The 14,650-nt window shown below is 39.7% G+C and overlaps 1 protein-coding gene across 1 annotated transcript in view; it reads left to right on the forward strand.

The window, feature by feature from the left end:
- The first annotated feature begins 2,181 nt into the window (after nt 1-2,181).
- Nucleotides 2,182-14,650, forward strand: part of cux2b (cut like homeobox 2b) — a 77,433-nt gene continuing 64,964 nt past the window's right edge. The window contains exons 1-3 of the mRNA XM_088935461.1: nt 2,182-2,205; nt 2,937-3,047; nt 4,927-4,974. Coding sequence (XP_088791587.1) covers nt 2,182-2,205; nt 2,937-3,047; nt 4,927-4,974 — 183 coding nt within the window. The remainder of the gene's footprint in view (nt 2,206-2,936; nt 3,048-4,926; nt 4,975-14,650) is intronic.

A 14,650-nucleotide genomic window follows, 5' to 3' on the forward strand; every position in this document is an offset into this window, starting at 1 on the left:
GTACAGCATTCACTAGTAGGCCAAAGATATGGCCTTCAGAAAAAGGGTTATTAAACCATAGATTGTCGGGCCCAGAGGTACTTAAATTTAATTCTCATAGACTGCAATTTCAATTGACCAGAGGCACAACTTCCCAACTGTGCTAGCCCTGCTGTGTGCATTTCTCTGTACCATTTTTTCTTCACACAGTGGTTACAAAATGTGCTAAGTCTCTGATGGTCCACCTCAAGCTGCAAAGGAACAGTCGCAGTTACTGTGTGCTTATTGAAGTGGGAAGGATATAGACCATGAAGAAGGCACACCTGTCCCTGCATAACTAGGTCGAAGTATAGAATGCACTTTGAATCACAAATATTAACCTTTTTTACAGTGATAATCACTAATTATAGTACTATAGTACATAGAAGTTATGTTTATGGAAATAAAAATGTTTTTTTCACTGAGGTAATAGACAAAGACAATATATTTCTCAATTTAAATAGAGACCATGCTAAAATACATGCAAGTGCACAATACAGTAAGTGATAAAGACATGGGTACTGAGGGCTTGTAAGAGCCTATGAGATTTATACAGATGTCGCATATGACCCATCTGGAAGACAGATCAAACCAAGAGATTCTCTTGAAACAATACCTGTGTTCTCTTTGAACCATCTTTTAAATGGCCTCGCATTTTGCCAAACAAACACCTTATTAAGAGGAAACAGCACTGATTTAGAACCTCACAGTTAAAACGGTTCGATTGACAGAGCATATCATCACACAGGTGTGTCTCTTATGGATCTGCAAAAGCCTCTGTTCCATGTTTTGTGGGGTCACAGCTTCTCTTGTGTAAGATAACAAGCAGGGCTTGGCAAAACAGAACGGAATATCTCCCCTGCACAAGCACATAAGACGTGGTATCCAATCCTGGTCCTGGGGGCACACATACCTGCTGGTTTTCATTCCAGATGAGAGTAATTGGCAAATCGAAGCCTTAATTGATCTAATAAGCTTCTTGATTGGAACATTTCCAACTTACTTTTTATTTTACTTATTAAATGCAGTAGTTAAGAGGCAACCTCCTACATGTTTAGGAACTAAAAAACATGAAAACGCTCAAATAAAACTTATTATTAAGGCACTTAATAATTAAGTACTTGAGTATCATTTAGTCAATTGAATAACTAGGAGCTTGGTTGGAAGAAAACCCAACAGGTTCCTGGGATTCCAGGACCAGGACTGGGAATCTCAGGGTTAAGATATATAACTACCTTAATTGCAGATCACAATGTGGCTGGTTGTCCCTCTCTTTCTTTGTATAGTTTTAACAGCCTTCAGGCTACAGTGTGCCAGCATTTTAAATTATAAGTCATGTAGAGGGGAAATGAAGATCAGATAAATACGTGATTGGTAATTGGACATGACACAAAAGAGCATAAAATCTGGGGCAGGAACAGGTAGGAATAGAAAATACTTTCTTAATATGCTGATTGGATGATTTAATCAAACATTTGGTTTCCACAGCTGACTCTGTGGCGTGAGAGAAATGCCAGCACACAACACCCTGAAAAAAGGCTTTTTGTGGGGTATTTTTGTAGGCTGTATTTAATTTGGCAATGCATGGAGTTATGAGAGAAAGCTTGTTCTATCAATCAGAGCATTTACTTCCTCGTGTTGAATAAACACACACAGCCCACTTATTTTCCAAGCTTGTTATAAGAAAACATTATTAATATGAAGTTCTATTAAACTTTGGGATTTCAAATACTTTACTGCTTTTAAAAAATGTTGCATTGATATTTTAAATTTTGACAGATGCATAAAGAGAGAAGAGTTTCATCAGATCGTTTCCAAATCACCTTTTAGTACACTTTTTATTAATTGAAATGCAGTAGATTTCAGTTTTGCACACCACAGGGAGGGTACATAGTGATAACAGAAGCTGTCATCCTAATTCTACTTTATATTCCAGAATAAACCATGATGTAGCGATTCTTTAGAAACATTCAAACATTTTTGGTGAGCTAGGAGTCTTTGCTCTAGTTTCTTTGCACACTAAAAGTATGTCTTGGAGATAGTGGACTCAGAAGTGGTAGTAGGAAAGGCTCTGTGTGTATCTAGATCCTATGTTTCAGGTCTTTAGAGGGAAGCTGGGTAACATGATGCAATCATGAGTTTTTTTGTTCAATGTAGGATGGCATGAATATGAGGATTAGAGATGAGGTGAGGAAGTTTGCTCAGAGACAGATGTAGTCTTCAGGCATAATTTGTTTTATGTTGTAGCTTTTGTCTCTCTCTTGGTTACATGTAAGTACCAGGTTTATATGGCCACTCGTAATGACTGTAAGACTGACAGTGCACTCCCTTAAATGTGATTGACATGCATTGTACACTGAGGGACTCTTTGGAGAAGATATTATCGGCATCTTTTAATGTTAAACTCTCTTAAAGTGGAAATTAAAGAGACATTTTTTTACTCTGGGAAGAAGCTGATTTATGAGTGCTAAGTGTGTTTGGTAATTCAGGCTGTCCATGGCCACTAGAAAAGACCCCTGGCATTTTCTACTTTAAGGTCCCTAGCTCTGTGTTATTTATTTGTGTATTTATTTATGTAGTTAATTTTGATTTTGTTGAAAATGTTGGTGATTTATGTCTATCGCTTAATTCCCTTTATTCTGCAAGGACCCTGATGCTGTAGCAGGCTTATTGATTATTTTAATACTGATTATCTAAAAGGCCTCTTGGTTCTTTAGACATTGAATTTATTGTTGCTTAATTATTAATGACTGCTACTGCTTGCAGTAAGCATCGCCTCTGTTGTGGAGAGCTCGAGAGATTAGATTACACGCACAGAATGGTACAGTATGTGTATTTATATGCGCGCACTTGTACGCCTCTACGAACATGGCTGCCATTTTCAGGCCTCTTTTTTTCCCTGTTTGTCTCCTGTGCAGAAAGAGCTCAACTCGGTGGCCTCCGAGCTGGCTGGCCGGCAGGAAGAAAGCGAGCACTCTCACAAGCGTCTGATTGAACTCAGTCGGGAATTCAAGAGGAATGTTCCGGAGGTAAATCGCTCGTTCTCACACCTGATTAACCCCCCACTGCGTGACCTTCGGAGAGGCCGGGTGTCACAGTGGCTCACTCAGGGTTAGTCCTGTGCTGGGCCAATCCAGTTTCATACTGGAGGTGGCTGAATCTCTCCTTGGCCCTTTGGAAAACAGAAAGCCAGTGGCTTGCTCAACGTCTTGGTCATTAACACGGTAACAACAGTAACAACACGCCGAGTGTAAATGCTCCCCTTTGGGATTTTAATCATCTTTCGTGCATTTCATTATGAACTGCTGCCACGGGATAGCCTGCTTCTTTGTCACTGTGGTGCTGGTAGTGTTTTAATGGAGACAGTCTTTCCAAACTGAGGAGAAGCACAAAGCAGATGTGCAAGTGTGCAGATGAGAAATGACAGGGGCGTGGCTCTTGTCCCCACAGTCACTGGGGTTTACACTGCATTTCTTGCTTTGGAAGAAATTGTTTAGAACAAAGGACTGCCCGATGTGTTGCCTCTCCTCAGAGGGCCTGATGAAACCACCTTCTTTGCCTGCACTTCTGTATTTTTGTCACTTTAATACAGGTAGATATTGTTGTGTTAGCCATGACACTGAAGAGACACAATCCCTCACATGTGGTAGCAAACGCTTGGAGAAGTATACATAAAAGGTGCAAAATCCAAAAGTGCTGAAACTAAATACATTGAGGAAATCGTTTTTTTTCTTTGCTTCCCTGAAATAAGGGCTGTGGGTTTGGCACACCAGTTCTGATACCTCTTGGATGTAGTGGACCAAACCTAAATCTCCAACATAGATTTACTGTAGTAGATCTTGTAAACCAAACAACAGTCCAGGCCTTGTCTTCTCCCAGTTACACTTGGTCAGCCTTTGAGATGTTGCATTGAGGTTTATCGTTAAAGGCACTTCAATTCTGCTGACAAACAAAGAGTGGACTATAGGGATGAACGATATCCAAAACCTTAGCGTTTTACTAGTCACAGTAATATCATATACAGTAAATGAAATAAGCACAAACTGCGCAATTAATTCATTTTCGTTTACATACTATTCATCAGACAAATAACTCAAGAGCCAGAGTCAGAGCAAATGCTATGTGCCTCTCTTTGCCACGAGCTGCCCAGGAGTCGGACCGTTTGCCTCTGTGTGGGCAATTCAAACAGGCCTCAGGGTTATCATCCAGCTTCCTGTTATTTTTACTCCCTTGTCTCCAGAATATTCCCTGTTCTCCAGGAACACATGAGTGCTGTATTGTAACCGATGTCCCAGTGTGGACAAGCCTCTTAAACGTAATGAAGGGTCTGTGGTGTAGCCATGCCAGCATGCTGGGGGGGTGACGGTGACCAGGTGTCTGTGCCAAAAGATTGTCAGTGCCCGGGCAGGAACTGGCCGAGAACCACCAAGTTAGCTGGCACATGTTCAAAGCTGCTTTGTCTTTTGTGGGCAAGCAATGTGCCGTGTTTTTTGGAATACTCCTGGTTCATGCTTAACTGCTTTAGTCCTCCAGTAAGAGCATAAAAAAGGTTACAGACAAGATAAGGCCATTCAGCCCATCTGACCCCTTTGGTAGTTGGAGGTTTGTTGATCCGACTTTTTCATCCAGCTGTTTCTAGACAGAAGTCGAAGCTTCGGCTTCAACCACATGGCTGGGCAGCTCGTTCCACACTCTCACAACCCTTCAGGAAGGGTAAGGGACTGCCTCCTGTTCCCAGCTAGATCTACACTTGCATGTCTTTTCCAGTTGAGTTGTATGATACCAGTACCCACTTAGCCACGCAGGTCCCTGAAAGCACGATAGCAGCTCTGCGTGGCGTACTCCACATTCTGTCCTCTTTGTAAAGGGTTTGTGTCTTAAAGCTTGTTTGTTCATGTCATCTTTTAGGAAGTCCGGGAGATGGTGGCCCCTGTGCTCAAGAGCTTCCAAGCCCAGGTGAGTCTTTCAAGACCGACTTTCAACCTGCAGTGGCAGAAACCCCATTTCAGTGGAGCAGCACAGTTTGTGTTCGTACAGAACATGGAAACACTTCAGTTTAGAGAGTTGCAAATGACACTTTACAGCTGCTTAACACACATGCGATTGATACTGAATCCTGCATTCACAAAGCCTTTCTTTAGGTACAGAATGGAAACAGTTTAATACAAACACAATTAATGATGGTAGAAGTTGTCATTGTCACAGTAATAATAATGTGCTAATATATTACATGTTATAAATCATTTATAAATAATAACTGCTTGAATTTATATTGAAACAAATGGAATGTGCTCCAGTATCAAATTGAGGGTGCAACCCAAAGTATTCTGTATTTAAAATCTGTTGCTTTTTAATCCAAAAAGTAATGCAAAATGTGTTAGTATTTTGCCTGTGATAGAATGTTAGTAACCACAAAGATACACACTATCTAGTTCATGTATTGTAACTGGCACTTTATAGCGGAGCATTTGTCGATTGTAATCAAAGTTTTGTCTTTATCCAGTACTTGCTGTCATAATTTTGTAAAAGTGCTTGTAAAAGTCAATTTGTATAATCATTGTTTGCCACGCGTTTGCCTTTTAGTCAGTCCAAAACCCAATAAAAACACGTGATAATTTAAAGAGCATAACACCTTGAGGTGATAGCTTTTTCAATTTTCATCTGCAAACATGTGAAGAAAAAAAATACTGTGCGGTTTACACTTACTAAATCACAGTTTGGATTTTGAGATCTTTAGTACCTGGATATCTAAGTGTATATACAGTACCTGTGTCCACATCTTCCTGGGAGCAGAACAAAGTCTAATAAACAGGTAAACCTGTTAAAAAAGATCATGTATAGACCATCCAGAAATCTGAACTGTGAAAGTGTTCTTTGGTCTAAAGGTGGGGACCTAGAGGTGTTCTTCATTTCCGTGATGGAGGTGAAAGTCAGGAGATTAGAAAATATAATCATTCGCACTCTGTACACACTCAGTAGGACTGCCAAGTAAATTGCTCATTCTGGAACTGAGTTCCATTTTAGTAGCAAAGCGTGTTACTGAAAATGTTATTACCAGCTTTATTTTCAGATACTAACAGTTTTATTGACAATTTAAGGTGCCAAGAAGGATTATTAAATTATTACTCTTACACCTTTAGTTTTGATTTTAGGATTTAAATTCTGTTTCCATTATACAGTACCCCTGCTTTATAACAAAGAGCTTTTAATGAGATATTTTGAACTACTCAACTGAAGCAGAACACTGCTCAATTTTCTGAAATGGACTAGAGATTGTGTTTAAAGTGTCTTGTTGAGTTAATTTTTTACCTATAGGTTTGTAACATTATGCAGCCAACTGCTTTTAGATTGTTCAGTTTTATAGTTTAACATTCTTTTTTCTGTAATAAGATCCCTACTAGAATAACTATCCCCTTAAGAAATTGCTGCTCCTCTGAATGTATTTCAGTCTTAATGTTAGCCATTAACCAAGACCTATAAATGTCTTTCAGGGACTCTGTTCACAAAGGGAAATCATTGTAAAATGATTTTGCCTGGTTTTTCACCTGTTTTTTTCTCTTTTAAATTAAAATCACAGTATTAAGCTTCAGCAGCAGTTGAAATTAGGAGGTAGCTGGCTTTTGTGAAGTACATATATTTTAAACCATGTGGGACAGTCTGCTTCTTTTAATTTGCCGCCTTTGAATTGAAAAATGTGTTTGATGTGGGTTAAAGTCTGCTTTTCAGTCGACAGGCACAATTTAATTATGTTCAGGAGATCAAGATTGTTCCCGGTAAATTGGACATATGAATATTGTAGAAAGGATTTATTTAACACTGAGGCGATGGTAGGCTAGGTACTGAAACTGTCATCTCAACATTGAAGTCAAAGGGATGTCATTTTTATTTAGCCTCCAACCTGGATTCTTAAAAAGAACCCTTCCAGAGCGTCCCAGGGTTTGGTTGGGATTGCAAAACGTCTATAAACCTTTAGTTAAACCGGATATTCTAAATGATTTTTGGCAGTGATAATGAGGTTACCACAGGTGCTCCTGTGAAAAGTGAGATGGGATTTTTAATGTGCACGGTGTGAACAGGATCTGAATTTGATGTCTCATTAAAGTTAGAACCTATTGGAATGCCCATTTCCTAACACCAGTAGGCACCGCTTACCCAGTCCGTATGGGTCTTAGTGCCCCAGTATACTGATAGGGACACCATCCTGTAAAAAAAAGAGGCATCCTTTGATTGAGATGTAAAACCAACGTCCCGACTCTTCGTTGTCATTAAAAATCCCAGTGTATTTCTCAAAAAGAATAGGGGTGTTAACTCCAGTGTCCTGGCCCAGTTTCCCCCTGGCCTTTACTGATCATGGCCTCCTGATAATCCCCATCTATTAATCGCCTCTGTTTTCCTCCCCACTGAGAGCTGGGCACATTTGTGGTGGTAGGGCTTGTAAAGTGTCAAGAAAATCACTATATAAGTGTAAGGAATTCTTATTATTAGTAGTAGATTTACTATTAATATCTGGTCCAGAGAAAATTGTGCCACCTACTGGTCCACCAAAACCACTTTCACCTGGCTTTTGTCACCCATGCAGGACTGGTGACCTTGTTTAGCCTTTTTTAAGGCTTTTTTAAGGCCTTTTTTAAGGCGTCAGGGTGGTCTAGGTCAATGTTGGATTTTGAATGCATTCATTTCTGACATACTGTATATTTTAAACGAACAAATGCATCATATACACATTTTTACCTTACAACAGTCTGCTCAATTTTCTTTTCATAAATAATCATTCTGAAATATACAAAATGGCAAAGACTTGGAATTGTAAGATTCATATATGCATTCTAAAATATATTGAAAGCGCAGGAAAAAAATATCAAATTATTTTCTGACAATTACTAAGACTGTACTCCAGACTTCTGTAAATGGCTCAGCTGCTTGTCATTAATAGAAATTGTTCTCCAGCTGTAGAGTCGCATTTGAAAGTGGAATGATTGTGGTGCTTGTTCACTGAATTACCACGAAGAGTTTTTAATTTATAGCAGCTTGCCTAATCTGATGAACTGTACTTACAAAGAGTCATTGATCTTTTAACCTAGAAATCTGACAAGCTCGGAGTGATGGAAGCAGTATATGGTATTTCTGTTCTGTACAAAGTATTTCTGTGCCAAATGTTCTAACAGGACCGAACAGCAAGGCTGGATGATCCTGGAGCATTTAACAGCATTTAACAGATGCAGATCATGAAAGTGGCTGTTGGGGGGGTTCTCAAGAGTTCACTGAAGGATCCTGAGTTGAACATATTCTAACGCCATTGTGTTAATCAGTAAGCTGTAGTTCATTGCACGCATTTGTTCCTGTGGGCATAAGAGCTTGTTCCATAGAGCAATTCATAATTAAAAAAAAGATTTTTTGCTTTGAAGCTTTAGAAATAATGTCTACACTCTACATGACAGTTTTTTTTAATGTAGACCCCTTTTTTATCTGTACTTTCTCACTAATTGCAACTAACGCAAAACACTTATTAAAACCACCAGACGACCTAGTTACTGAGGCTTGAAAGTACAGGAGAGCTCAAAGGGTTAACAGTGAAGGTGGCTGTCATAAGTGAGCCCCCCTGTAACTTTGTTAATGAGGTCCCGTCAGACCTGATGAGAGGTGATAATTTGGCTTCAGAAGTACAGAAAAGATTAAGGACAGTGAGCAGAGTTTACAGCTTAAAATACATCCCATCCTTATTAATCCACTGTCCCTGGGAGCCAAGCATTTTGGGTTTTATAATGAAGTGAGTCTTATAATGAAGGTAATGATAATAAGATTTAGAGAGTGCCAAGATGGCGTGTGCTGCCTGATTTCTGAGGTCGCTCCATTTTGCTTGGGCCTTGGCAAGAATATATATTGAAGCACAAGAAACTTCACCTTGGCCAATTAGCTGCTCATGTCACCCCTTCCTTTTTATGTCTGAATATTTGATAAAATAGACTAATTTTAACAAGTTTCCCCCCAATTCCAGGCTTCTTTCAGGTTTTACTTTGGGCTCAGTTAACCTGTGATTTAAAAATGTGCAGCAAAAAAAAAAAGTGCCATTATAACAGTGACCTTAAAGAATAAAGATGAATTTGTTTTTTAATTCGATTCTTTCTTACAAGCTGGAGTTGAGCTATCTTTTTTTTTCTCCAGGAAAGAGCTTCCAGGGGAATGTGTTCATGCAACATGTTTTGTCAGGTATAAATTAACCAGTCTCTTTTTTTTTCTCTCTTTTTTTGGTTTGTGTTGGCACTGCCCAAAAGCGCTAGCATAGGCTTCTAATTACCAAAACTTGCTTTACAAAGATAATCCAAAAAGTAATTTAGCGTGCACAATGAAAGCCATCATGCAGCACAGATGGCAATTCTGATAAATAGTTTGTAACATGTAATTAGCAGCTCTAGTGGTTACATACCATTAACCCCCAGAGCTCAGAAATTATTTCCTCATTATTAACTGAAAAGGTAAAATTGAGCTGACTAGACAGCAAAACAACAAACTGCTATTAATTACCCACATTTATTACAGCTGTTTCCCGCAAATTTATTTTTGTTTGAATGCACGGTTGAAAACATCTGAATTAAAGGCTCTGCTATGGTAATTGTAGTATTACTTTCCTAATGACTTTTGTTTAGAGAGGGGATGTGTTTTGCTCTTTCTGAGCCATTACTGTAGGCAAGTAGGTTCTGTTACTACTGTGTCACAACATTTGGTCCTTTAAGAGCGTCCCTTCACTGGTAGTACTAATAAAGCTGAAGGATTAATATGGACAGTTATGGAATTCAAGAGGCAAAGAAAGTTCTGCAAGTAGCTGTGATTTTTACTGGGTTTCAAATGTCAGGACAGACAACAACCACCCATTTGTGTTACATTTCCAAACCTACCTTTGTATAAAAGCTGTAGTATTCCCTGCCTCTCTACCTGTCTAGAGGGGTTTAAAATACACTGTTCTCATGTCCAGGTTGTCTGCCTTCAGCGACACAGGTATGAGCCAATCATATTAACATATTGAGCTGTGCCTTCCAAAGTCTCCCAATATTTTTAATTCAGTCGTTCAAGCAAAGCAGAAAACTCAGAAACCAGTCATTGCCAATGAAAAGGGATTAGGAGTGCAAGAACAACACCCAAGGTGACGAACAATGCTTTCACAACTTTGGCATTGAAGAAGTCCATTTCTAATACACTCTTTCCTCTTGCAACAATATGCCTGGCCTTCATTTTTCAGCCTTTTTTCTTGACATCATTATTCAAGTTATAATTTAGTCTCTTATTATGTACTTGTAAGAGAAACTTAATTTGACTTAAGTTTCAGGAATAGAAGCTGCCACTAGGCTGTGACAAGAAGGTTTTGATCTTATATATTTCAGAGACCAGACCTTCCTTTTGATTAATTCCAGGAGGAAATTATAATTCACCATGCGTTTATAAATATGTTATGAATGACAGAATAAATCAGAGACTAACAGATGATCACTAATTATGGCACACACTATAATAGCAGTATGGTATAAAACAAGATACTCCTATATTATGAAAATCTGTATAATTACCTTTAGTGTGACCCAGTGCTCATGCTGGCTCATTTTAAACGGTAATGTAATTTTATTGTAATAAACCTTTCCCTTGCTAATTGTCAAAAAATTAGAATTGCTTTTTCAGTGATGGGTGAGAAAGACCAAAACCAAAGATGTCGCTTAGGTAGCAAAGAAATTATACTTTTATAACAAAATTTTTTTTTAAAAAATTTCATTTAAGGTTCTCACATTGTTAAGAAAAAGCATTTTTTATTGGTGTACATTTCCCAGCTCCAAATACAGCTGTGGTTTGAAAATACTAGTCCTGAAGTGAATCTGGACTGAAACTCTGGAAATAGGAGATAACAACATTCAGATGAAGCGCTGTAGCAGAAGACATATTTTGTGTGTGTATCTACTCATATTGAGAAATATCATGTTAAAGGCACTGTTCCATTTTAGGGTTCACTACAATAAGTTCTGAGTTAATCCTGGGCGATGGTGCATACTGTATTACTGGAACAAAAAGCTCAGTAGGCATGGAGAAGCAGTTTCAAATCTTTTGAATAAGGCGGTTGGATGTTGGGAGAGAAGATGCAGAGAGGACCACTCAGTCGTTCACTCAGAGTACTGGACAGATGCTTTGGCCAGAGAATCACAGTATCAAATCCAGGCTTAGTGACCTGCACTATACAGATGTTACTCAGAGTTCATAAGGCAAAAGAAGCCAATATTAGAGTACAAGCAATTGAGTTAAGCAAGATGTATTTTTGATTTTTCCATGCAACAAGATTCCCAGACTGAGTGAGTCCTGGACCTACAGGACTGAACTGTATGAATGCACAGGAGCTCTAACACTGCCTGTCTGTAAAAGCTTGCTGTGAACTAGCTCCTAACACTCAAGTCATTACTTCCTGGGATATGCAAAATGATCTGTCTATCAGGGTAGTTCTCTTTGTACAAGTATCTCTTCCAATTTTTGTGAATTGTCAATGACTTTTCTGTTGAAGAATTTTCCCTTTTGACATGTGAACCAGTTATGAAAATAGTCTATCATCTGTAGTTCCCCCAGGCCAATATGAGAGAGAGGCTTCATAGTTCCAGTTCCTGGGATATCAAGATTATTTATTACCTTTTCAAATGGGTACCTGCAGAAAAAATATTTGGAGGGCACTAATACAAAGTATCTTTTCTGTGCTATTTTTCCATATATTGCTTTTGCCATTCACCAGAATTCATAACCAAGCAATTAATGTTACTTTGCAAACTAGCAGTCGAACAAAACGAAAAAATAAAATTCCAGCTCACACGTGATAGTTTGACGAAGTGAAGGAGGTAAAGTCAATGCTTTTGTCTCACATGTTGCCTTTTCTTTCAGTTTCCATCTTCCAGTCTGCTTTTACAGACATGTAGATATAGTATGAATTAGAACTAAAAGAGTAATTAATTCCAATTTCATAGTTCTCGTGTAATGGATTGCTTTTTTCAAAATGAGCAATATTTTTGGGCACATTAGTTATAAAGTCATTATTATCATTTCCTCATCATGACATCATTTGCTCCTCTGCACCCATCAGTGAAGCTAGAAGGCAGCTTTTGGGGCTACAAAATACAAACTCCAGGATTAACTGAGGATAAACTTCATATACCTGACATTTCACTTGGAGATCAGGGTGGAATATTGTTTCCACATGAAGGAGGAAAGAAACTGAGTGAGAAAGACCGGCGCAACGTGCGATGTGTGAGGTTTTCACAGCAGTGCGTGTGGTGTGCTAACCCTGCTCTAGTACTGTACGTCTGGGAACTCATTGACTTGAAACTGATGGGCTGGCCAGAGCTATCAAGGTAAAAGTGTCTCGCTCAAGGATGCATCAGCACTGTGGGGGCTTGACCATGGCGCTGTCCTTGTCTCCTCGCCATGCTGCCTCCGGAAGCTGGGATCTTCCACAAGTGACGGAAAAGCACGTCTCTCTTAACCGGAGCAAAGCACCCCGGGACCCACAGCCGGCACTCTCCCATCACGGCCTGTGTCCTCTACCGCAGAAAGTGGAGATGCTGTGTGAATCTCGGAGGGCACTGGTTTGCCTGTTGCTTGTGCGCTGAAACAGCAAAGCAGCCTGGAGGAGTGCTCATGCGATGGTGTTGGGAGGGAGTGTGTGCCCTGTGCGATGAATAAATAAAGCATGGAAAGGCTCTGCATGTCATGTAGGACCGTGCAGCGGCACATACAGTACCTAGGATCCTCCAGGACGCACCTTAGGTCCGTGTGCGCTAGAGCTCTGCGCAATGCAAATGCTGACTTTCTGTCTCGTTTAATATAACGTCAAGCCTAAGAACACCAAGCGTATTAAAATATGTAAAGCGCATGCAAGCCTAGAGCTGACATTGCATTTAAAAATAGGTTGCAAACCCACACAGACCTGAGCGGCTCTTGTTTTTGTGAAGCGTTTCATTTTTCCAAAGGGGAGTCTGGGCCTGTGAGAGCTAGGCTGGTTCACATCTCTCCTCACCTTCTGCAAACTGATGTTGCAAGACAGCGAGGGGGGAGGCTATCGCGTTCACAATGGTGCATCTTTGCACTGTGCTAGCATATGGCCATAGTTTTACCAAGACACTGAACGGTCAAATTGATCTCTCAGAATAAACCGGGCAGGTTTACAACGATTGAGGACATAGGGGCACTTTGTGCCTTTTGGTTTGGACTGGAGGAAGGAGAATCCTTCCTCAGAGGAGGCTAGGATCAGTTAAAGAACTTGTTAAAGCGCTTGTTACCCGTAAGATAAAAATTCAAGGCCCAGCTGTGCCATTGACTACTTCTGAGGTACCTTGGTGCAGTTAACTGCCTTGTGCTCTGTCCTTGTTGTGGTGAAGTTTGGAACCAAAATCCTTGTGATATTTGCTCAGTGGTCCTGGAGTTTCCCATACATAATCCAATGCAAGTCAGTTTAAATACTGTACAAGTATCTGCAAAATGAGCAAAATGATCAATATATATTATATATTAACAGGCTTCATAAGCAAGGCCAAAGTTTTGTGCTGGCAGCATTCTGTTAGTTAAACCCCTGAAAACAAATATTATTTTTCAGAACAGTGAGAAGTACATAATAAAATAATAAATTATAAATGGGCATGAACTTACTATTTGAAACAAAATAGTCAAGCAAACGTCCCTTTGGCTGTATTGTTTTCTGGATTAATACTGATCTGGTGCCTGAAAATGTTTTCATTTACACTTTGAAAGGGTTAAAAATATATTCTGTTCACTGGAATCAAATCTGGGCGAGATGGTGGCACAGTGGATAGAATTGTTGCCTCAGTGTTGGGTGCGTGTACGTACTCAAAGGTCTGGGGTGCGGACTGTGTGGTGTTTGTATGTTCTCCCCATGTTTGCATGAGTTTTCTCTGGGCTCCCTGGTTTCCTCCTAAGGTTCCAAAACACTCTGGCAGATTGGCCCTGGTGCGAGAGTGTGTCTGTGTCTGCCCTGCAGTGGACTGGCGTCCCTCCCAGGGTGTATCCTGTCATGCGCCTGTTGCTTGCCAGGCTCTGGCTCCCCTGCGACCCTAAGTTGGAAGAAGCACTTAAAAAATGGATGGATGGAATGAAATCTGTAACTAAGTTCATTAACGTGGTATAGAATGGCATCTGTTGTAGTTTGAATTTCCTAAGTGGAGTTCAGTACTCATTTTGAAAAGAACGCACTGCTTTAATCTGACATTACAAATCAATCCTAGGAAAATGATTGTGTTCTAGTCCCAATAAGAAACATTACTAAGAGTAAATAAACATGAGGAGTTAATGCTTTTTGACACTCGGTGATCCTTGAGTGATCAGAGTGGATGCTGCCCTGTAATTATTGAAGTCTGATGAAGCTTAGTTTCCAGGTTTTTTAGATGTTATCGAGTCAAGAGGGATGCAATCGGTAAGCATAAAAAATGCAACTGCTTATAGGCTTCTCCGCATAAAGAGTGATGTGCTATGTTTGTTTGCTTTCCTCCTTCACTTTGCTGCGTCTGCAGATCTACGTAGAAAAAAAGAATATCATTAGCGTATAAAAATAAAGACGTTTCAGGTAAGATGTAAAAAATAGCCTCATGTCTCCGGCCACTTG

Source organism: Atractosteus spatula, chromosome 17, assembly GCF_055471065.1.
Source record: "Atractosteus spatula isolate fAtrSpa1 chromosome 17, fAtrSpa1.hap1, whole genome shotgun sequence".
In the NCBI taxonomy this organism is placed as follows: Eukaryota; Metazoa; Chordata; class Actinopteri; order Semionotiformes; family Lepisosteidae; genus Atractosteus; species Atractosteus spatula.